Raw genomic sequence first — 22,662 nt, forward strand, 5'->3', positions numbered from 1 at the left:
CCGACCCCATCTTTTTTTGTCTTCTTCTTTTCCCAGTATTCACCCCCAAGGTCAGGAATCCTGGCTCACTGCCGGCTGGCTCCAGCATTAAACAAATCAATTAATATATTAAAATTCATTTAAACATTGAAAAAAGCTCCTTTTTTATTTGATTGTTAACAGCTTTCAATCTCCACCACTCCTTTCCCTTTATATCTACAACCACTGTTGCCTTGTTTGCAAAGTTTAAATCTTAGAAGTCCCCGTTTGAGTATTGACACCCTTACCCAAGCCCTTCCAGCTAATGCCAATTAAGGCTAAGCCAGTCACCCTTCTGACTCTCTTAAGGCATTTTCTGACTTATTTGGTAGCCTACATGAAAACATCATTAGATGCATATTACATTTGTTTCTGCCTTCTTGGTACTTGTGTGATTTCATCAGCTTGTAAAGAAGAGACTGACTCTATTTTTTATATTTGAAAGATGATAGCTTTCAATTCCCACTGTCCTCCTTCCCATGCAGGTAAACCAACTGGAAAGGTTCCAATGCTCACTCCTTTGGAAAGTTTAGATCCCTTCTTCAGCTGCAGAACAAGAGCCAGCCATAAATGAGCTGCCTTAGTTGTTTGTTTATAAAATGAGAACTTTAACAGTACTTTTTCTGTGTTCTTGGTTTATTTGGATTGTTTTTGCCAGTCCTGGGGCTTGAACTCAGGACCTGAGCACTGTCCTTGAGTTTTCTCAAGGCTAGAGCCTTACTTCTTGAGCCACAGCACCACTTCCGGCTTTTTCTATATATGTGATATTGAGGAATCGAACCTGAGTCTTCATGCATGCTAGGCGAGCACTCTACTACTAGGTCAAACTCTGGGCCATTGTTCTGGTTTTGTATTATTTTTGAAGATTAAATGATAGGTTTATTAAGTGCTTAATGTGATACCTAGCCCACCAATAAACTAGCTATTACCAACAATTATTGGTTATTAGGCCAGGAGTTTGGCCTAGTGGCAGAGTGTTTGCCTAAGCATGCAAGAAGACTGGGGTTCGATTCCTCAGTACCACATACATAGAAAATGTCAGAATTAGTGCTGTGACTCAAGTCATAGACTCCTAGCCTTGAGAAAGCCCAAGGACAGTGCTCACACCTTGAGTTGAAGCCCCAGGACTGGCAAATAATAATGATAATAATTATTGGTTATTGGCTATAACTACCTCTTAATCCTTAGTTATTATAAGTAATACCTTGTTGTGGGGCACATCACACCAAGGGTAAAAGGCCTACCTTGTGGCCCAGTGCTCACTTCCTGGTTTTGGGAATCCAACCATGCTGTCTCCTGGTTGGGAGGTTTGGCTGTGGTTTGTGATGTAAAATAAGGCTACCTTGAACCCATGGATTGGCCCGCTGCCCTCTCTGACTGCACCTACCTCCCCCCTCTCCTGCCTACTTTTATACTGATAGACTCCTGCTTCTTAGCCTCTTGTATTTCCCCATTAAAACGAGTTGCTGTCGTGACAGTCTCCCTGGCGCATGTGTCTTCCCTCTGGAGAGGGAGGGCTGTGTGAAGGCGGCCAGCCAGCCCTAACCTTTCTCTGTCTCCTCTTAGTAGGGGAGTGTTCTCTTTGCCCTTCCTGCTAGTCAGGAGGCAAAGAGTGCTAAGACGCCTTGTTGAATTCTTTCTATTAAGGGGTTTGTGTAACATAACTCAGAAATTATGAAATAGATTTTGGCAAATTTTAATTTATATTTTCCTGGGGCTTAGCTCTAGGATAGCGTGGTAGCCTTGAGCTGAAATGCTTAGGGACAACAACCATGCCCAGGGGTAGGGTGCTAGTCTTGAGCTGAAGAGCTCAGGGACAAGTTCAAGCCCCATGACTCACAAAAAGAAAGAAGAAAGAAAGTACTCTCTTCTTGTAGAAAAATTTTCATACATTCATTTTCTATCTTTGCTTGCCTAGTATGCATGAAGACCCAGGTTCCATTCCCTGGTACCACATATATAGAAAAAGCTGGAAGTGGTGCTGTGGCAAGGACAGTGCTCAGGCCCTGAATTCAAGCCCCAGGACTGGCAAAAAAAAAAAAAAAAAAAGTGAGAAAATGAGGGAAAGAAGTTAAGCAAGGGTAGTATAAGAGGGGGTGAATATAATCAAAATACATTATTTGCATGTATGGAAATAAGACAATGAAAAACTCATTGCAATTAACATGCACTAAAAAAATAAGTTAATTTTAAAAAGAACTTCAAAGTAGATTAGCTATCTAGAGGTTACAGAGAGTACGAGAGAAGTGAAGATTCCCTCGGGAGGGAAGGAAATAGGGAAAGTGTTATTTACTTCTAATGTTATTTAAGTAAATAGTATGTAATTATCTGAAATTATGTAATTATCTTCGTTATCATTATCATTTCTTCACTAAGCCTCTAATTTGCGTCATGTATATAGTCAGCAGAAGGAGTGGGAAAAAATAATGATGTATAAAGTAATAAGCCCATAAAGATATATCAACTTCCTAGCCGGGCACAGCTGCCTCAGGCCTGTAATCCCAGCTACTCAAGAGGCTGAGATTTGAGAAGCACAGTTCAAAGCCAGCCCAGGCAGGAAAGTCCCCATGAGATTCTTATCTCAAGTAAATTACTCAAAAAAGCCAGAAGTGGCGCTGTGTAGTAGAGCACCTGCCTTTGCAAAAGAAGCTCAGGGGACAGCGTTCAAGCCCCAGGACTGGAAAGAGAGAGAGAGAGAGAGACTGAGACAGAGAGACAGAGAGACAGACACACACACACACACACACAGAGAGAGAGAGAGAGAGAGAGAGAGAGAGAGAGAGAGAGAGAGAGAGAGAGAGAGACAGAGAGACAGAGAGACAGAGAGACAGAGAGAGAGACAGAGAGAGAGAGACAGAGAGAGAGAGACAGAGAGAGAGAGACAGAGAGAGACAGAGAGAGAGAGACAGAGACAGAGACAGAGAGACAGAGAGAGAGAGAGGTGCTTACAACACCAAAGAAGGTAGATATCCTTCTAAAACGTGCAAGTGCCTTTTGCTTCCTTACAGTGTCTCCATTAAGCCGACTCCCTAATTTTCTGGGCTAAACCTAGAACCAGATCCGAGCTAGTTTTGATCAAAATCCTCTCTAGGTAATTGACAGCAAGGGAAATCCTTGCCGCTAGAGGCCAGTCCTCCATTTCCCCCCACACCCCCACACCCCTCACCGTTCCCCACAACATTGAGTGGCTAAATCCTGCAGGAATGGCTGCCCTCTCAGCCAATGGACGAAGCACAAGCAAGAGCTTGTGTAAACAAACCTAGAGCTGCTGCGTCTAGAGCTCCTCCTTCACGTTGGGGGCCGTCCCCATCCTTGGCCCAATGCCTATCATGGGCTAACGTAACGTCCTTCCAGCCTATCAGAGCCAGGGGCTCCTGCAAGGCGGTGTTCCACCGAGGAAAAGAACGAGGAGAACGAAAGGACATACATTAAAACCAATCACCAACTGCAACTTCTGAGGGAGTGGGTGGGCACTTCTTTACATTCAAACCAATAAAAATCGCATATTCTCTCCTTGGCGCCTGAGCGGCGTCCTCTACGGCCCAATAGGCGAATGGGGCGGTGCCCAGCAACCAATAGCTTGGTTCCGGGGGCGGGGTGAGAAGCCAGTGTGCAGTAAGAGGTAACCAGGAGTGTTAGAGGCGCTTGTCCAGTGCTGTGGCTCACGTTTTGGTACTAGAGGCCGAGACTGTCCTGGCGACGGTGTTCTTCGCGGGGCCGGCTTTGACTCTCCTCGGAGTGGCAGATTACAGTCCGGAGGCGAGGCTTCTGATCAGCCCTGGTGAGCTCGGCGTCCGGGCTGCGAGGAAAGGACCGGCGGATCTCGGGGGAGGGGGGTGTCTCTGCGCCCCTCTTTCCGCCGCCGTCAAGGCTGTGAGCGCGGCGCGCTCCCGCTAGGGAGCTTGGTGAGGAGAGGAAGCCCGCGGGGTCCCAGGTCGGGGCGGTCCGTGAGGACGGGCGTCCGTTTGGGTCACCCCTGTCCCTGGGGATCCCATCGGTCGCTCGGTCCCTTTTTCTCTCACTGGCACTTCTGTTTTTCACAGTCCTTTTCTAACACGTGGATCGGGTTCTCGGGCTTGTGGCTCTCGGTAGTACTTGGGTCGACACCGCGAGGCAAATTGACCAGTGCTGCACCGCACCTCTCGGCCCCGCGCCCTTTCTCCAGTCGGAGCCGGGAGGAGTTGCGTGTTTGGCCCCTCCCCCATAGAGGGCGCCCCCCTCCCCCCCACGCGCTTTCTGCGTTCTGGCACTCCACCTCCCCCCTTTTACTCGGCCCTCATTCTCCATCCGTCATTAGACTCAGAAACCCTCACCACTGCTTTTTGCGAGGTCTTCCACGCGTGAGTCCTTTAGCCTCCTCCCCCGCCCCTCCCCATCACCGGTAAATTTCAGCTGCCACCTTCCCTGGAAACGAACACTTACTACTTGGCTCTTTCAGGTACCTGAAAGGTGAGCGCCAGAGAGGCAGAAGTTGAGACAAGCAAAATACACTGAGCTGGGAGCTTTGCAAGGTGGGGAACGTAAATCGGGTTGTTGTTTTACTTGATATTTGGTCATTACACCGTTCTTGAATCTTTATCTCAGTAAAAGTTCTTTCGATGGTAATTGGTGACGATGCAGTGAAAAAGATTATTGGCAGCAGCAGATTTAAATTTTATCATTGTTTAAGTGGATGGAATTAGACTATGTTTTAAAGAGCTTAACTAAAGCCTAAGACTTTCCAGTATAAGGGCCTGGCCAGCCTAGTTAAAAAATATAGGACATACTGTAGCATGTTTTAATTTGCTCACACCTAATCTACGAATGAATAATAACAGTGAGTCTGTTTAGAAACAGCATTGTATATTCTCTTTTTATAGAGTATTGGTATTTACCTTCATGGTATAGTCATTTGGTTTTCAATGGTGCCGGTTCTAACCATATGTTTCCAGATAATCATAGTGTCTTGTACTTAAATAAAATTATGCTGAGGTTTTTGTGGGGGAAAAGCAGAAGTACCACTCTTGTTTTTGAAATTTTACAGGTTTAATAATATTAAGAAATTTGACAATGATGATTTTATTGTGAAAATTAGAAGAAATTGAAGTGTTGGAGTAAGGTCAATAAGATTGAGGCTATGTGTATGAAAGAGATATAGGGGAGGGAAGGGAGGACTGGAGGGAAAAAACTAGCATATATACATATATATGTACATACATGTACACACACAAAACCTTTTCACAGTGTTTACTCTCATGATTTTATATAAACTGGAATTGTTTTTCCTAGTTTTCAATGGAGAAATGTAAGCTGTGACTTTAACATCATGTTCACTATCTTTTATCTAGGAGTCTGTGAGCTATCATGAAAAAAAAATCTTGTTTTCTTTACCCTACTTGTGACATATATATATATATATATATATATATACATATATATCTGCTTTCTTGTGTTTTGTTACCTTGCATATATAGACATATTATCTAATGAGCCATATGTTTGAGGATTGTTAAAAAGTACACTAAAGAGAGTAAGATCTTAAAGCTATTCTAACAAACGCCAAGGTATTAAAAATAATCAAAATAATTATACAATATGAGTTATAGCAGTCATCAAATTATGGACTAATTGTACATCTCTGAGTTAGTCACTGTTATGAATTGATAAGAGTGCAGTTGAGCCAGGCACTGGTGGCTTGCACCTGTAATTCTAGCTACTCAGGAGGCTGAGATCTAGGATCATGTCTCAAAGCCAGCCCAGGCACTAAAGTCCATGAGACTCTTATCTCCAATTAACCACCAGAAAATCAAAAGTGGCGCAGTGGCTCAAGTGGTTGAGCTCTAGCATTGTGCTGAAGAGCTCAGGGACAGCACCTAGGCCCAGAGTCCAAGCTCCACAACCGACAAAAAAGGGGGGAAAAATGCAGTTGAAAATCAGTTATTGCCAGGCACTGGTGGCTCTTGCCTGTAACCTTAGCTACTCAGAAGGCTGGCATCTGAAACTCTGGGTCTGAAGCCAGCCTGCACAGAAACATCCATGAGACTCTTAATCACAAAAAAAACAAAGTCAGAAGTGGAGATGTGCCTCAAGTGGTAGAGTGCCAGCCTTAGCAAAAGAAGCCATGGACAGTGCCCAGGCCCTGAGTTCAAGGACAGGACCGACACACACACACATACATACATGCACTCGCGCGCGCGCGCACACACACACACAGATATATTTGTGTGTAGTGATTACTTGTTTGCAAATTTAGAGCACTACAGCTATGTTTTCCTAGAGACCTGGACTTTAAAGAGCTCACAATTTAGTGAAAGAGAGATGTAATAAACCAATAAGGACAAAGAGAGGTTCTGAAGTTCAGTGTGTGTACAAGATATAAAGAAGCACTTACATATTCTGGCCTTATCTCCCAGAACTCTAGACTTCCCAAGGTACCATTTCCTGAATACAGAATTTTGAATCCTAAAAACAATTCATTCTGTTTTCTTTATTTTACAAAGGAGAAAATGAGGTCGAAAAGTGTTAAGTGGCTTTCCTGAGGCTGCCCCCACTAACAGGTGCTGGAGTTAGAATTTAAACTGTATCCCTTTGGCCCCCAAATTAGTTTCTTGCACTGCACTACGCTGCCCCCTACTGTCTCTTCCCTTTTGCCATTTCTGTGTAAGAAGGCCCAGTATGGTACTTTATTCTACCTTAGTTTGGGATATATGCGAGGAAGAATCCATTTTTGCCACCATATATGTATCTATGAATAACCTCCAGAGTGCTGTCAATACTAATTTAAGGGTCACACATAAAATTTACGAGCAAGGCAAATTTGCAAATAGTAATGCTTGTGGGTGACCCCCATGACACTCTACCAAATACTCCATAAAATGATCCTGTGGCTTCTTTCACCAAAGAAGTTATTCTTTTTTTTTTTTTTTGCCAGTCCTGGGCTTGAGCTCAGGGCCTGAACACTGTCCTTGGACTTTCTCAAGGCTAGAGCTCTACCACTTGAGCCTCAGCACCATTTCTGGCTTTTTTCTATGTATGTGGTACTCAGGAATCGAACCCGGGTCCTCGTGCATGCGAGGCAAGCACTCAGCCAACCACTAGGCCAAACTCCGGGCCCAAAGAAGTTATTCTTTCATCAAGTATTTACAAAGCTCGTGCTGTAAATCATACTCTGCTTTAAATGGTGGTAAACAAGATACAGACTGAGGTTCTGCCCCGTAGATTCCCTTAAGAAAGTTTGATACTCAGGGAGAGGTTAAAGTGTGCTCCCTCTCACTTCACATTCCCAAGCATACTTCCAGAACATTTCTGTTTCACTCTTGTACATAAACTCTTCCAAATTTCTCCCCATTGACCTATGTCAATCTGTATTGTCATTTGTTGATTTTTGAGGACATTTGCCCAAGTAACTTGTAGAACTATTATAGAAGAATCATAGGGACCAAAATTCCAGCCTCTGTCAACTACCAAGTGATCAAATTTGTTTAAGGACTCTGACTTTTGAGTCTGTTTTTTAATTTTATTAGAATCTTGTGAGTTTCAGGAAAGAAGTATGTATATATACTAACGGGTGGTGAGGGTAGACATAAATGTAAATAGGAGATCATTTTATCATCCATGTTGTCTTTTGGCACTAGTGCTTTTGAAACTTTATATAATAATAATTTAGTAGTATTTAGGATAGGATTTGAGCTCTAAACACCAGTCTTCTTGTACTTTGTCCACAAATATTTTTATAACATCTGATTTGATTGATCTGGAAACTTCTAAAATGGAAGAACCCTGTCTCAAGCAGAAATTTTGAGTCAAGTCAGGTTCTTGGTTGTGGATTTCTTTCAAGTTCAGCCTGTTCTTGAACTGAGGCACTGAATTCTTCTCTAGAGAAATAGGATTGGTTTCATTCATCATCTGTGTCACGGGTTAAAGTATATGAAGAACTTCTTGGAGATAGTTTCTTTTCTTCAGAAGATAACTGAAGTCCTAGAGTTTCCATCTAACACAATAATTTACATATGTTAAATATTCATCTTCTTGGTGTTACATTTAATATTGTTAAAATGTGATTATTTGTTCATATGGCTATGTCATCTTTATTAGACTTCTATGACGTCAGCTTTATGTCTCTTGTCTTTGGCATTAGGTCAAAGCTTGAAATGTAGTAATGGACTCACAGATATATGATTTGGGGAATTGTTAATTTTTCCTGAAAGGATGGGAGAATGCAAAAGCTTCTCAAAGAAGATATTATATATGCTACCCTCATAACCACGGGTCTGTTGGGTCTTAAACCCAAGGCCTTACATATGCTCTACCACTGGGCTACCACTGTCAGCCCTTAAGCTGATTCTTTTTTTTTTTTTTTTTTTGCCAGTCCTGGGCTTGAGCTCAGGGCTTGAGCACTGTCCTTGGACTTTCTCAAGGCTAGAGCTCTACCACTTGAGCCTCAGCACCACTTCCGGCTTTTTTCTATGTATGTGGTACCGAGGAATCGAACCCGGGTCTTCATGCATGCTAGGCAAGCACTTTAACCACTAGGCCAAACTCCCGGCCCCTTAAGCTGATTCTTACAAGGATGAGTAGGAATGTTTTCTAGGCAAATTCCAAGTAGTGAACAGCAAAGGCACAAAGATGATGTGGTTTACTAAATACTTCTAGTAGATAGAAAAAGTAACAACAGAAATAAAAAGCAAACAATTAGGCAAGTGCCTGTGGCACTGCAGCCCACTGAGTTTTATTAAACACAGTTCAACCAGCTAGTGAGATCATGTAGTTGCCAGTCCTGGAGCTTGAACTCAGGGCCTGGGCTCTTTCCCTGAGCATCTTTTACTCTACCACTTGAGCCACAATGCCATTTCTAGCTTTTTCTCTTTATGTAGTGCTGAGGAATCAAACTTAAGGTTTCATGCATGCTAGGGAAGCACTCAACCACTAAGCCCCATTCCCAGCCCTTGTTTTTTTTTTTTTTTTTTTTTTTTTACTTTGCTTGTTGGTATGATAGTATACATTTTTAGATTTAGTATTAATCCATCCTTGAATTTCTGGACTAACTTAGACAAAAGTTGTTTTTTTGCCTGTTCTGGGGCTTGAGTTCAGGGCCTGAGCACTGTCCTTGGGCTTTCTCAAGGCTAGAGCTCTACCACTTGCGCCATAGCACCATTCCTGGCTTTTTTTATGCATATGGTACCAAGAAATTGAACCTGGGTCTTCGTGCTTGCTAGGCAGGCACTCTACCACTAGGTCAAACTCCTGGTCCACCAAAGTAATTTTTTTTAAAGTAAACTGCTTGCTTTTTCTTGTTTACATTCCTATTTGAAATGTGTATAAAGCATAAAAATCAGCATGTTTTGTTTTCTTTTGTGCTAATTTTTTTGTTTCATATGTTGAACTGCCTGTATGCAAATGATAAGAAGTTTTATTTATTTCTTTATGTTTTGAAACAATTTTGGGGGAATCTTCTGCTTTTTGAAATGAAAAAATCTCTTAATCTTATGTTTGTTTTGAGATTGTAGTTGTCTCATAGATGTGAAGCTATGTGTCTTCACATTGTCATTATTTTTTGATTCTGAGGATAGAAGCCACTGACTTGTATGTGCTAAACAAGCACTACCCATGAACTATACCCCCAGCTCAAAGCAAACTTTTAATGAAATGAGGTAATTTTGGTGTTTAGAGGAGCAGTACACAAGGTAGCTCTGCAGTGAGTTTAGTTTTGTTTGCTAGTCTTTTTTTTTGGTGTCTTTTTTCAATATAGGCTTTGGTGCTAGTACAGAAGTATTAAATTCATTGTCCCACAGCTTACAAAACCTTTGGTGTAATAGTGTTGAACAGCTCTGATTAGTTTTGTAGCATATATACAAAATGTACCTAGTAATGTTCTCCTTTATTCCCACAGAAAGCAAAAATTAATGCAATAAAACTTTGCCCATCTTAGAAGCTTTTGAAAATAGCTTTTTCTCATTTTATCGAATCTTGAAACTATGAAGATGAAAAAAATTAAAAAATGTTAACTCTCTACTAGGTGTAAGAAAATGCTCTACTTCCAGTTTTCTGGTGGTTACTTGGAGATACTTCTGGCTTTTTCTGAGTAGTTTATTGGAGACTTTTCTGTCTTTCAAATTGCAATCCTCAGATTTCAGCCTCCTGAGTAGATTACAGGCTTGAGCCATCAGGGCCTGGCTGTGTAAGTATACTTTTTAACTAAATCTTTCCTTTGCAGGTTGTTTTTTTATTTAACTCATAAAGAGAAAACAATTAGATAAAGGGAAGGTGAGAGTAGTAAAAAGATATTTTAAACAAACATTATTTCATAGCTAGATAAAATGTACACCACCCTGCCTTTGAACCTACAGAAGAAAAGTGTTTTCTACCTGCTGAATACCTGAGGCTCTCAAATGTATATGCATCATAATCGTTTGGAGGCCTTGTTACAAGACACATTGCTGGGCCATGCTCCAATTGCAGGTGTAGGGTGGGACCTGAGAATTTACTTTACAAACAAGTTGTCTGGTAATACTGATGTTACTGGTCTGGGCACTACATTGTTGAGAACCACTGCTGTTTACTACATGTGAATCATAAAGTTCTAGTTCTGAAAGAAACTTTATTTGGTCTTAGAGTATAAGAAACACTAAGTATGGGACATATCCAGCATTGTTTTGAGTTGAGGTAAAAGAGACACTGGAGACCTAGTCAAATTGACTTAGCAATTATGAAAATAGGAATTATTTTTATTTACTTTTGTTTTTTCTACTTTTTTGCCTAACTTTAGAAAACACATGTTTACTTTTTCTTAGTTCTTTTTAAACTGATAAAGTGTTTTGAGTGCTTATTAAATTGAATGTTTTATGTGTTCTTTTTTTTTTTTTTTTGCCAGTCCTGGGCTTGGGCTCAGGGCTTGAGCACTGTCCTTGGACTTTTCTCAAGGATAGAGCTCTACCTCTTGAGCCTCAGCACCACTTTCAGCTTTTTGCTATGTATGTGGAGTACCGAGGAATTGAACCCGGGTCTTCGTGCATGCTAGGCAAGCACTTTAACCACTAGGCCAAACTCCCGGCCCCTGTTTTATGTGTTTTTAAGGATAGCCATATTTATTGTTTGGGCTTGGATTTTTTTTTGTTTTTGTTTTTCGGGGGTTTTTTATTTTGTTTTCTCTATCATGGCACTTGAACTCTGGGACTGGGCATTGTCTCTGAGCTCTGCAGCTCAAGCCTACTGCCCTACTCCTTGAGCCACAGCGCCACTTCCAACTTTTTTTTTTGGGGGGGGGGGCGGTCCTGGGCTTTGAGCTCAGGGCCAGAGCACTGTCCTTGACTTTCTCAAGGCTAGAGCTCTACCACTTGAGCCTCAGCATCACTTCTGGCTTTTTTTTTTCCATGTATGTGGTACCAAGGAATCGAACCTGAATTTTCATGTATGCTAGGCAAGTACACTACCATTAGGTCAAACTCCTGGACCTGTTTTTTTGTTTTTTGCCAGTCCTGGGCTTGAGCTCAGGGCCTGAGCACTGTCCTTGGACTTTCTCAAGGCTAGAGCTCTACCACTTGAGCCTCAGTACCACTTCCGGCTTTTTTCTATATGTGGTACCGAGGAATTGAACCCGGGTCTTCATGCATGCTAGGCAAGCACTTTAACCACTAGTCCAAACTCCCCACTAGTCCAAACTCCCGGCCTGTTTTTTCATATATTTTTTATTGTAATTAATGGAAGGGTTACATTATATTCGCCAGATAGAAGGTGCATTGATTCACATACATTGATACCCTTTCTCATGTCTTGGTCCCCATTTCCCTCCCCCCCCCATGTTTTTTTTTTTTTTAACAATAATTTGAGATAATGAAATCAACTTTTTCCATACAGAAAAATCACTATAACTATTTTATCATACTGGAATGTTGGAGAATGTATAAAATCATTTGTGCTAGACTCACCTCAACTTTTTTTTTTTGTTAAGTCTCGGGGCTTGAACTCTGGTTCTGGGCACTGTCCCTGAGCTCTTCAGCTCAAGGCTACCACCCTACCCCCATTTTCTAGTGGTCAATTGGAGATAAGAGTCTCAGGTCCTTTTGTGCCCAGGCTGGCTTTGAGCCATGTTCCTCAGATCTCAGCCTCCTGAGTAGCTAGAATTACAGGCAGGAACCACCATTCTGGCTTTTTTGTTGTTGTTTTTAGAGATTACTCATTGTATTATCTGTGGTGATCCTGGTAATTGTTGTGACCTTTTTTTTTCCCCCTGAAGTTCTGGGGCTTGAACTCAGGGCCTGGACACTGTCTACTGTCCCTGAGCTTTATTTGCTGGAGGCTAACACTGTACCACTTGAGCCCACAGAGCCACTTTTGGCTCTGTGTGTGTGTGTGTGTGTGTGTGTGTGTGTGTGTGTGTGTGTGTGTGTGTGTGTGTGTTTATTGTAGTACTGAGGAATTGAACCCAGGGCTGCATGCAAGCTAGGCAAGCACTCTACCACTAAGCTATATTCCCAGCCATGTTGAAATCCTGTTGAAGATAAAAACTGAAAGTCAAATTATCAAATTATGCTCTTAGCCTAAGAACTGCAAACTAGAGATAGCTGTGAAAGAATGGAATACATATGTGTGTGTGTGTCAATATATATATATTGTGCATATTGTGTGCATATGTCTACTGCACACATTTTTTTTTTGCTACTTCCAGGGCTTGAACTCAGCACCTGAGCACTGTACCTGGGTTTTCTTAAGGCTAGAGACCTACCATTTGAGCCACAGCACCACTTCCAGCTTTTTTCTATGTATGCTATACCAAAGAATCAAACCCAGGTCTTTGTGCATGGTAGGCAAGCACTCTACCACTAGGCCAAACTTCTGGCCTACTGAATTTTTTAATCGTTATTTATTTAGGTATCTGTGATGAACTTAGGCATCATATGAAGAGAAAGGAAATTCTAGAAGCCACACCTTTCATAAAGGAGTTTTACTTCAACAAGTTTTTCTTGCTTGTCAACTCTCTAATTTCTATTGCTCCTCTGCTGTTAGCTTCAGTTTTCAACTTGACCAGTTATTGCAGGCCAGACTGGAGAAATTGCTGCACTATATACGATGGGTTGGGCAGATTCCTAACTTGGGAATATTCCTATTTTGTCCTCCTATCCTCTTTTACAAAGAGTTTGAATGAGGAAAGGGGAGTGTAAAACTACACTATTGATTCTGAGGCTTGGTTATGTATCAGAAAGAACTCAGACATTTTTTGAAGTAAAACAAAACAGTATAGATTGGGGGTGGGATGCCATTTGATTCATAATTTCTTGGAATGAAGTCTTAGGGTCTATATTTTGATCTACTCTCTTAAATTATTTTATGTAGTTGACTGGGAGTAAGCCTCAGATCAAGCCAGATTGTGAAATAAGGAAAATAAAGATTACATAGTGTTAGGCAAGATGGCTCACACCTGTAATCCTAGCTACTCAGAGGCTGAGATCTGAGGATCTCGGTTCAAAGCCAGCCTGGGCACTAAAGAACAAGAAACTGTTCTCAAATTAATCACTAGAAAATGGTAAGTAGGGCTGAGGCTCCAGGGGTAGGGTGTTAGCCTTGAGTTGAAGAGCTCAGGGACAGTGCCCAAGCCCGAGTACAAGCCCAATGGCCCCCCCACACACACACACAAAAAAAAAAAAAAGAAAGAAAAAGATTACATAGTATTTTTCATAAATTTGTTTATTCAGATTAACAAATTTTGCATTGAACTAAGATTTTTCTTGAGGGCTAAATAACCCTTTATAAAATGATTTTTTTTTTTTTTTTTTGGTTGGTGGTGGGGCTTAGACTCTGGGCTTGGGTGTTCTCCCTGAGTTCTTCAGCTCAAGGCTACTGACCTACTCCTGAGCGTAGGCTTTGTCCCTAAGCAATCCAGCTCTAGGATACCACCCTATCCCTGGAGTCACAGTACCACTTCTGGTTTTCTAGTGATTAAATTGGAGGTAATAGTTTCACAGTCTTTAGTACCAGGGCTGGCTTTGAACTGCCATCCTCAGATCTCAGCCTCTTGAATAGCTAGAATTATAGGCATGAGCCACTGCAACCACAGCTACTGGCCATAAAATGATATTTATTTCGTCTAAAAAACTTACACGTGGGCATTGAAATACACACCTATAATCCCAGCCACTGATGGAAATGAGAGGATCAAAGTTCAAAGCTAGCCCTAGGCAAAAGCATAGAAGACTCTAAAAAATTAAAGCAAAAAAGGGGATGGGAATATAGCTTGAGTGTTAGAGTACCTGCTTAGTAAGCATGAGGCCTTGAGTTCAAATCCCAGTATTACCAAAAATATAAATTTTAATTTCATATGTTCTTCAATGTTTAAAAAAAAATCACTGATATGTGAAATCTCAAAGACTGAGTAATTCTGATGTAAACAGTCTTGAGAATTGTTCTTATCTTGAAGTAGGGTTCCACAGAGGATCTGAACCCTGTAAGGTAATGAGATTAAGAATTCTGAATATTGGGGCCGGGAGTTTGGCCTAGTGGTTAAAGTGCTTGCCTAGCATGCATGAAGACCCGGGTTCGATTCCTCGGTACCACATGCATAGAAAAAAGCCGGAAGTGGTGCTGAAGCTCAAGTGGTAGAGCTCTAGCCTTGAGAAAGTCCAAGGACAGTGCTCAGGCCCTGAGCTCAAGCCCAGGACTAGCAAAAAAAAAAAAAAAATTCTGAATATTTCAAGCCAGGGTTGGCTCATGCCTGTAATCCTAGCTACTCAGGAAGGCTGTGATCTGAGGATCACAGTTCAAAGTCAGCCTTGGGAAAACAACCACAAGACTCTCATCTCTAATTAATCTCTAGAAAATGGGAAGTGGGGCTGTGGCTCTAGGGTAGGGTGGTAGCCTTGAGCTGAAGAGTTTAGGGACAGCACCCAGGTCCAGAGGTACGGGGGTAGCCTTGAGCAGAGCTCAGGGACATGCCCAGGCCAAGTTCAAGCCCCATGACCCCCCCCCCCCAAAAAAAAAGAATTCTGAATATTTCAGATTTTAGCAAGATGCTGTTCTTAGTTATGTATTGTTCCAGTGTAGCTAGTGCAGTGCTCATCACCACAAACATTAATATTCTAAACAAAAAGGATAAGGTTTCACACTAGACAGGATAAAGACCACTCAAGTAATAGAATATAATTTATTCCCATTTAAATACAAGAGCATGTGAATTGACCTTGTTCATATTTTCCTTCCACAGACTTCAGTGCTTTTGTTGCATATCATGTTTCTTCAGCTTGGTTCTCTGCTCTCCATTTGCAGTATTTGAGAAAAAAAATTAACATAGCCATTCTGGAACTATAGTGAATAATGGTTATAAAGCATGAGCTTTCTGGGCATGTTGGCAGAAGTATCACAAGTTTGGAGCTAGCCTGAGTAACTTAGGAAGATCCTGTCTCAAAAAAACAAGAGCAAAAAAATTCCTCAGAGCCTAGGCGTTGTACTTAAGCTTCTTTTGCTCAGGCTAGCACTCCACCACTTGATCCATAGTGCCACTTCTAGCTTTTTCTGAACGGTTTATTGGAGGTTAGCATCTCAGGGACCTTTCTGTCTGTGCTAACTTCAAACATCCTCATTCCTCAGCCTCCTTAGTAGCTAGATGTGAGCCACCAGTGTGCAGCCCTTTTTTGTTTTGTTTTATTTTCTAGTTGTGGGGCTTAAACCGTGAGCCTGGATGCTCTCAGCACTTGAGCACTTTGGTTCAAGGCTAATGCTCTTCTACTTTGAGCCACAGCACCACTTCTGGTTTTTTCATGGTTAATTAGACATTTGAGTCTCACAGACTTTCCTGCCTAGGTTGGCTTTGAACTGCAATCCTCAAATGTCAGCTTCCTGAGTAGGATTATAGAAGTGAGCTACCAGCACCTGGCAGCAAGGTGTTTAATGAATCAGAACTACAGAAAATTTATCAGAAAAATGAAGGTAAGGGGCCGGGAGTTTGGCCTAGTGGTTAAAGTGCTTGCCTAGCATGCATGAAGACCCGGGTTCAATTCCTCAGTACCACATACATAGAAAAAAGCCGGAAGTGGTGCTGAGGCTCAAGTGGTAGAGCTCTAGCCTTGAGAAAGTCCAAGGACAGTGTTCAGGCCCTGAGCTCAAGCCCAGGACTGGCAAAAAAAAAAAAAAAGAAAAATGAAGGTAAAGACAGCCATTGCCTCACAGGATTATTGTTTTTGTTACTGTTTATTTATGTTTTGCCAGTTCTGGGGCTTGATCTCAGGGCCTAGGCACTGTCCTTGGGCTTTCTCAAGGCTTCTGGCCTCATTGGATTTTTTTTTTATGAAGATTTTATTGTATAGCATAATTGAAACATGAACAACTGTGTGACAGTGTGATCGAACCAAAAGGATATGATCTAATACTAATAGATTGGAGAAATCCAGTAAAGTTTGTTTGTTCATATTCTTCTTGGCATTTCTATACAGCATTCACTTTTCTAGCTATGGGAGAAAATACTTCTGAAATAGGGATATCTTTGATCTACTAGTGGAACAAGGTAGGCAAGAAAATTTCTCATGGCCCGTACCAAGATTAAGGAAGATTATACTTTTAGTTTTTATGACCTGCCAGGAGAGAGAAATTGTAGTTTCTGTGGCCTGATTTAAAAGAAAAAAGGAAGTGGCAAAGGAAGGGCAGAATGTCTTTTTGAAGCCTAAAGGACCTCTACATACATTATAACAAAAGACTGTAGTCTGAGTGAGGGTGTTAGTCAGTGGTGGAGCTCTGGATGCACAAGGCCCAGAGTTCATTCCTCAGCACTAGAAAAAAAATAAATATATTAATAAAATATAGCAAAGATAAAATGACTATTTTTTGCCTTTCTTACTCTGAAGCCAAACTGAAATAACCAAGATTCTGGTTTTTAGATGAAACCCAAGATATATATGTCATTAAATCACAGGTAATATCTCCACACTCAGTTTATAGTCATTCTCCATCCCCTTTCTCATGAACTAGTACATCCTGTAATTTGCTGTCTGGGCTTTGCCTTTAGTCAGAAGGGTTATTTTTTTTTTTTCTCTGCCTTCTCTTTCCTTACAATCATGCTCACTCAGGGTTTATTTTTTGGACAAAGGAAGATGTTCTAGAAAATAGAACTCATTGTCCATGGATGTTTTACATATTAACAGAAATCACTGCACTCAAGAAATCTTTGGAAATAAAAGTACAGTATAACCTGTTACCTATTGAAGTTGAGGACCTGTACTATATAGAGAGAGTTGCCTGTATCTACCTAAAATATGCAAGAAAGATATATTTCATTCTAGGTGCCCTACTAAAACCTATGGTGAGTTAAATGAGTTCTATTTTAAATGAAATTATTTTCGAACTCTCAATGAATCATTTTTCTATTATTTTCGTATTTATAGGTGATGTGATTTCTAATGTCCATAATAGATAAGGAGATTGCAGAAATTTTAAAGATGATTAGCAGGATTTCTTTACTATTCTCAGAAGCAGATAAACATTTTCAGAAGTGTGGCCAAGATGAAAACAAGAGGAAAATAATTTATTAGAGGGAATTGAAAGAAGCCCTCAGATGGATGGGAGTGGGCATAGAGTTTTGAAGGAAAAATAGCAAAAAATTACCATAGCACAATTAAATGGCATGTATTTATGGTATACCTAATGTTGTAAATTACAGAATGCATAAACTTCAGTCTTGTTTCTCAAGAGTTGAGAATCTTAATTTCTAGGAGAAAAATGATGCACGTAAAAACAGAATAATTAAATGATTAACATTAGACTCCCTGGGAACAGTAGCTTAGAAGCAAGAAGGAAATAAATTGAGGAGCCAGGAGTTTAGCCTAGTGGTAAGTTGCTTGCCTAGCATACATAGAGATCTGGGTTCAATTCCTCAGTACCATGATACATAGAAAAAAATCTGGAAGTGGTGCTGTGGCTCAGGTGTTAGAGTGCTAACCTTAAGCAAACCCAAGGACAGTGCCCAGGCCCTGAATTCAAGCCCCAGTAATGCCCCCCCCCAAAAAAAACCCCCAAAACAACAACAACAACAAAAGAAGGAAGTAAATAGAGACTGGAATGATTTTTAAGGATATGTTAAGATTTAGATAAAGAGTAGAAAAAAATACATGATAGCAAAAATACAGAGATTTAGAAACCAAGTAAACAATTATTTTAGTACATACAGGACTTTTATTCTTATTTAATCAACTAACTTATTTGTCGTGCTGACTTTGATCTCAGAACTTTGCACAGTATATGTGAACTCTTTACTATTGAGATACAAATCCAGTTCTGTGTTCATCTTTAAGAGCTGTGGATGGATATACATACATAGGCTACAGAAAAGTTTAAGGCTAGAAGGTATAAAGGCAACATGATTATTTTTTTTCAGGCCTAGTACTCAGGGCCTGAGTACTGTCCCTTTTTCAGTTCAATGCTAGTGCTCAACCACAGGAGCCACAGCTCTGCTTCTGGCTTCTGCATGGTCTGGCTTTGTACCTTGATCCTTATATGTATTTGAGTTATTTTTCATTTAAAGCTCATTTTATAACTTTTTGTTTGTTTGTTTTTCTTTATTTGCCTGTCCTGGGGTTGAACTCAGGGCCTGGGCACTGTCCTTGAACAGTTTGTGCTCAAGGCTAGCACTCTGCCACTTGAGCCACAGCACCAATTCCAGCTTTTTCTGTGTATGTGGTTCTGAGGAATCAAACCCAGGGCTTCCTGCATGCTAGGTGAGCACTTTACCACTAGGCTATACTCCTGGCCCTTTATAATTGTTTTGTTTTTTTTAAAAAAATATGACAAATGCAATAAAACTTCTTACAAACAATAAGGAAAAGGAGAAGAGAGGAGTTAAAAAAAATGGCCAGTGAAAATATTCAGCTCAGCAAAAATCAGAAAACTGATAATCGAACAGGTTCTCTCTTAGGGGACTAGGAGTGGCTTAAAAAATAATATGAGTGTGGGAAAAACAGTACTTCTCTACTACCAGTGGGATTTTAAATTCTTATGGAAGTGTGGCAACAAGTAAATCTAATCCACAGTGTTCTACCCAGCAGTTCTATTTCTTGGCGCTATTCTCAGGAAATTTGAAAAGACAAACAGAAGCTCTTCAGCCAAACCATATCATACAGAAACATTGGACATACCTACAAAGAACAGTATTGATACATTATCATAGAAATGAGAAGAATAAACATAAAGCTAGTGAAGTGGCTCAAGTGGTAGAGTAACAGCTTAGTAAGCGCAAGTTCAAATTCTAGTACTACCAAACATGGAGAAAAGGAACAGGAGAAGGGAAGAGAGGAAAGATAAGAAAAAACAAATGGTGGGACATCATGTGGCACAGAACCTGTTATTGAGAATGGGTACTTTGGGAATGTATGTATACATATATATACATACATACCTGGAGTTTATATACATTACAGTGTTAGTTGTTTTTAACTCCAATAATCAAACTGAAAATTTTTTCCTATTTGCTTATTAATACAATGAACAGGAATTTTTTTAAATTTACATTTTAGGGAACTATAAAGCGTCAGAATCAGAATAAAGAGCAGGTTCTTATGTTTTCTTTATTTTTATGTCAGTCATGGGGCTTGAACTCTGAGCATGACTGCTGTCCCTGATCTTTTTTTTTTTTTTTTCTGCTCAAGACTAAGGCTATACCACTTAGAGCCCCAGTGCCACTCCTGGTTTTCTAGCTAATTTGAGAAAAGATCACAGATTTTCCTGCCTGAACTGGCTTTGAACCATGATCCACATGAACCTCCTGAGTAGCTAGGATTACAGGCAAGAGTCACCAGTGCCCAACTTCTTACACTTTATTAAAAACTGCTTTTGCTTGGCTCTATTGGTCCATGACTATAATCCTAAATGCTCAGGAGGCTGAAATCCAAAGGATTGTGGTTTGAGGCCAGCCAAGGTAGAAAAGTCTGTGAGGCTCCATCTCCAAAACAGTCAGCAAAAAGCAGGACTGAAGGTCCTGCTTCAGGCCCATGTAGTAGAACACCAGTAAGGAAACTAAGCAAACATGAGGCCCTGAGTTCAGATCACAGTACTAAAAATAAAGCCTTTTCTTCTGTTAAAAGTTAAAGGCTGGCTGGGAGTTTGGCCTAGTGGTTAAAGTGCTTGCCTAGCATGCATGAAGACCTGGGTTCGATTCCTTGGTACCACATACATAGAAAAAAGCCAGAAGTGGTGCTGAGACTCAAGTGGTAGAGCTCTAGACTTGAGAAAGTCCAAGGACAGTGCTCAGGCCCTGAGTTCAAGCCCAGGACTGGCAAAAAAAAAAAAAAAGTTAAAGGCTAAGGATGTGACTCAGGTGGTAGAGTGCCTGCCTAGCAAGCTCAAGGCTCAAGGCCCTAAGTTCAAACCTCAGTGCCACTCTCAAAAAAAAAAAAGGTAAGGAAGCTGGTGTAGATTTGATTTTAGCATCTTTAGGAATTCAGCATTGGAAAACTCCTACGTCTAACCCTAGTTTATAGTACTTGCCTAGAAGAACTAAGCCTAGAAATTTTTTCTGTTAATTCTTGAAGAACAACTATGTTTCTATCCATTTAAGTTAAAAACAAAAACAAAGGGCTGGGAGTTTGGCCTAGTGGTAGAATGCTTGCCTAGCATGTATGAAGACCCATGTTCAATTCCTTAGTACCACATACATAGAAAAAAAACCAGAAATGGTGCTGAGGCTCGAGTGGTAGAGCTCTAACCTTGAGGAATAGAACCCAAGGACAGTGCTCAAGCCCTGAGTTCAAGCCCAGGACTGGCAAAAAACAAAAATGAAACAAACCCTTTGGCTTACAGCTAAAGTAGCTCTTGAAAGAATCTGGATGTTCTAGGCATACATTTCCTTGATCCTTATATTCATTTTTTTTTACCTCTCTTCTGTTCCTGTTCAGATTCTACCATAATGAATGGATCTAGTGTGGCAAGTACATCACCCAGTGTAAAATCCAAAGAAGACCAAGGGTTAAATGGGCATGACGAGAAGGAAAACCCATTTGCAGAGTACATGTGGATGGAGAATGAAGAGGATTTCAACAGGCAGGTAAAGAAAGAAGTAAAAGGTTAATGACAGTGTTACCTGTCCACTGCACTAGTCCCATGGCGATGTTGGTATGCCTGGACCCTTAAATGCCAAAAGTTTATAGGCACAGCTGACAGACTCAGAGGCCTACATCTCCAAAGTCCTACAAACTGGAGGTTACTGCTCTAGGTTCCAACACCAGGGGTTCAGCACCTGCCAGCTAGTAAAATGTTCATTTGTAAGCAGCAGTAGCAATGTTAAGCAGTTCAGCCCAGTCTAGCTATGAGAAAAATCACAAACAGACAAAGTGAATACCACTTGGAAAAATACTTTCGGGCCCAATATTGTAAGCTAGGAAGCAGCACAGGAGAGTGTTTCCTAACTGACTAGAAAAGTACGCCAAACAGCTTGGTTATCTAGGCAAGAAGGGGTATGTGGCATGCAAATGGATTGTAGTTTCACTAATCACAGCATAATTTCCAGTTCTACCAAGCACAGGCTTTGCATAAAGACCCATCAGAAATCCTGCATTGCACCAGTTTCTGGCTTCTTGCCAACTTAGTGAGGAAGTACTTTCCCTTCCTTTTTGAATGAGATGCAGGGTTATCCAAATTTCACACAAGTATGTGTTGCTTGGGATACTGACCTCAAAGACCAGTACAGGTTATCTAGAATGGTTGTATCTAGAACCAAGCCTCCTTGCACAGGAGTAGTGGCTTTAATTACAGTGATCCTTGAAGCTGGCATGTTCTCATAGTGATCACACCGTGTCCAAACAGCCAGAACTAACATAAAGGTAGTCTGTCTTCTTACCAGAAATGGGCTTCTTAATGACATTTCCCTGACAAACATAAAGGGTCTATCCACTACCATTTTCTTTCTTTGGTTAATCTACCTCCATTTTCAAAGGCTTCAATGGCAGGCCAGCCAACCCTGAGGTTTCGCTCATTCACAGAAACATATGATAGAGTACTTATAGTGGACTTAAAATATAAGCATGTCTCAAAGCATGTAACTCAATAGCTGTACTATTTCATTGTAACTTTGTTACAAAATAAATGGATACAGTTGGCAGTAGAATAGCTTAGAAATATTTGGAGGCCTCGCTGGGCGCAGTGGCAGTGGCTCTCACCTGTAATCCTAGCTACTGAGGAGGCTAAGATCTGAGGATCACGATTCAAAGCTAGCCCAGGAACTAATTCCCTGAGACTCTTATCTCCAATTCACCACTAGAAAACCAGAAGTGGCGCTGTGGCTCTAGGGGTAGGGTGGTAGCCTTAAGTTGAAAAGTGCAGGGACAGCGACCAGGTCCAGAGTTCAAAACCCACCACTGACAAGAAATTTAAAAAAAAATTATTTAGAGGCCTCATCTGGAATAGTAAACAAGCATCTTTAGGTGGTATGAGACCAGAATGATCATATATACTGAATTTTCTACCACTGATTTAAAAAGGGCACAAAAATCAGATTAATCAATTGATCTAGAAGTCTTGATAAGCCCATGTTATATCTAGATTTGTTGCTATCTCCATGTTGTGATGATGCTCCCTTATGTATAATTTGTATGACATAGTAATTCCTGCAGAGAAGCTCTGTTCTCAGCCTCATTCTGGCTATATTCGTTTATTGAGCTTCTTTAACGGACTATAAACTACTTGAGGAGATCGGTATAA

At 40.9% G+C, this 22,662-nt stretch overlaps 1 protein-coding gene across 3 annotated transcripts in view; it reads left to right on the top strand.

The window, feature by feature from the left end:
* The first annotated feature begins 3,615 nt into the window (after positions 1–3,615).
* Paip2b (poly(A) binding protein interacting protein 2B) overlaps positions 3,616–22,662 on the top strand; it is a 28,972-nt gene continuing 9,925 nt past the window's right edge. The window contains exons 1-3 of one of the 3 annotated variants that reach the window (XM_090336729.1): positions 3,616–3,799; positions 4,457–4,529; positions 20,862–21,010. In XM_090336729.1, the coding sequence (XP_090192855.1) occupies positions 20,873–21,010 (138 nt within the window). In that variant the 5' untranslated portion in view covers positions 3,616–3,799; positions 4,457–4,529; positions 20,862–20,872. Of the gene's footprint in view, positions 3,800–4,271; positions 4,359–4,456; positions 4,530–20,861; positions 21,011–22,662 lie in introns of those variants that run through there. The other 2 variants (XM_090336730.1, XM_090336732.1) reach the window with 2 other exon arrangements.

This window comes from Megascapheus bottae, chromosome 7 (assembly GCF_031878675.1).
Source record: "Megascapheus bottae isolate mThoBot1 chromosome 7, mThoBot2.hap1, whole genome shotgun sequence".
NCBI lineage: Eukaryota > Metazoa > Chordata > Mammalia > Rodentia > Geomyidae > Megascapheus > Megascapheus bottae.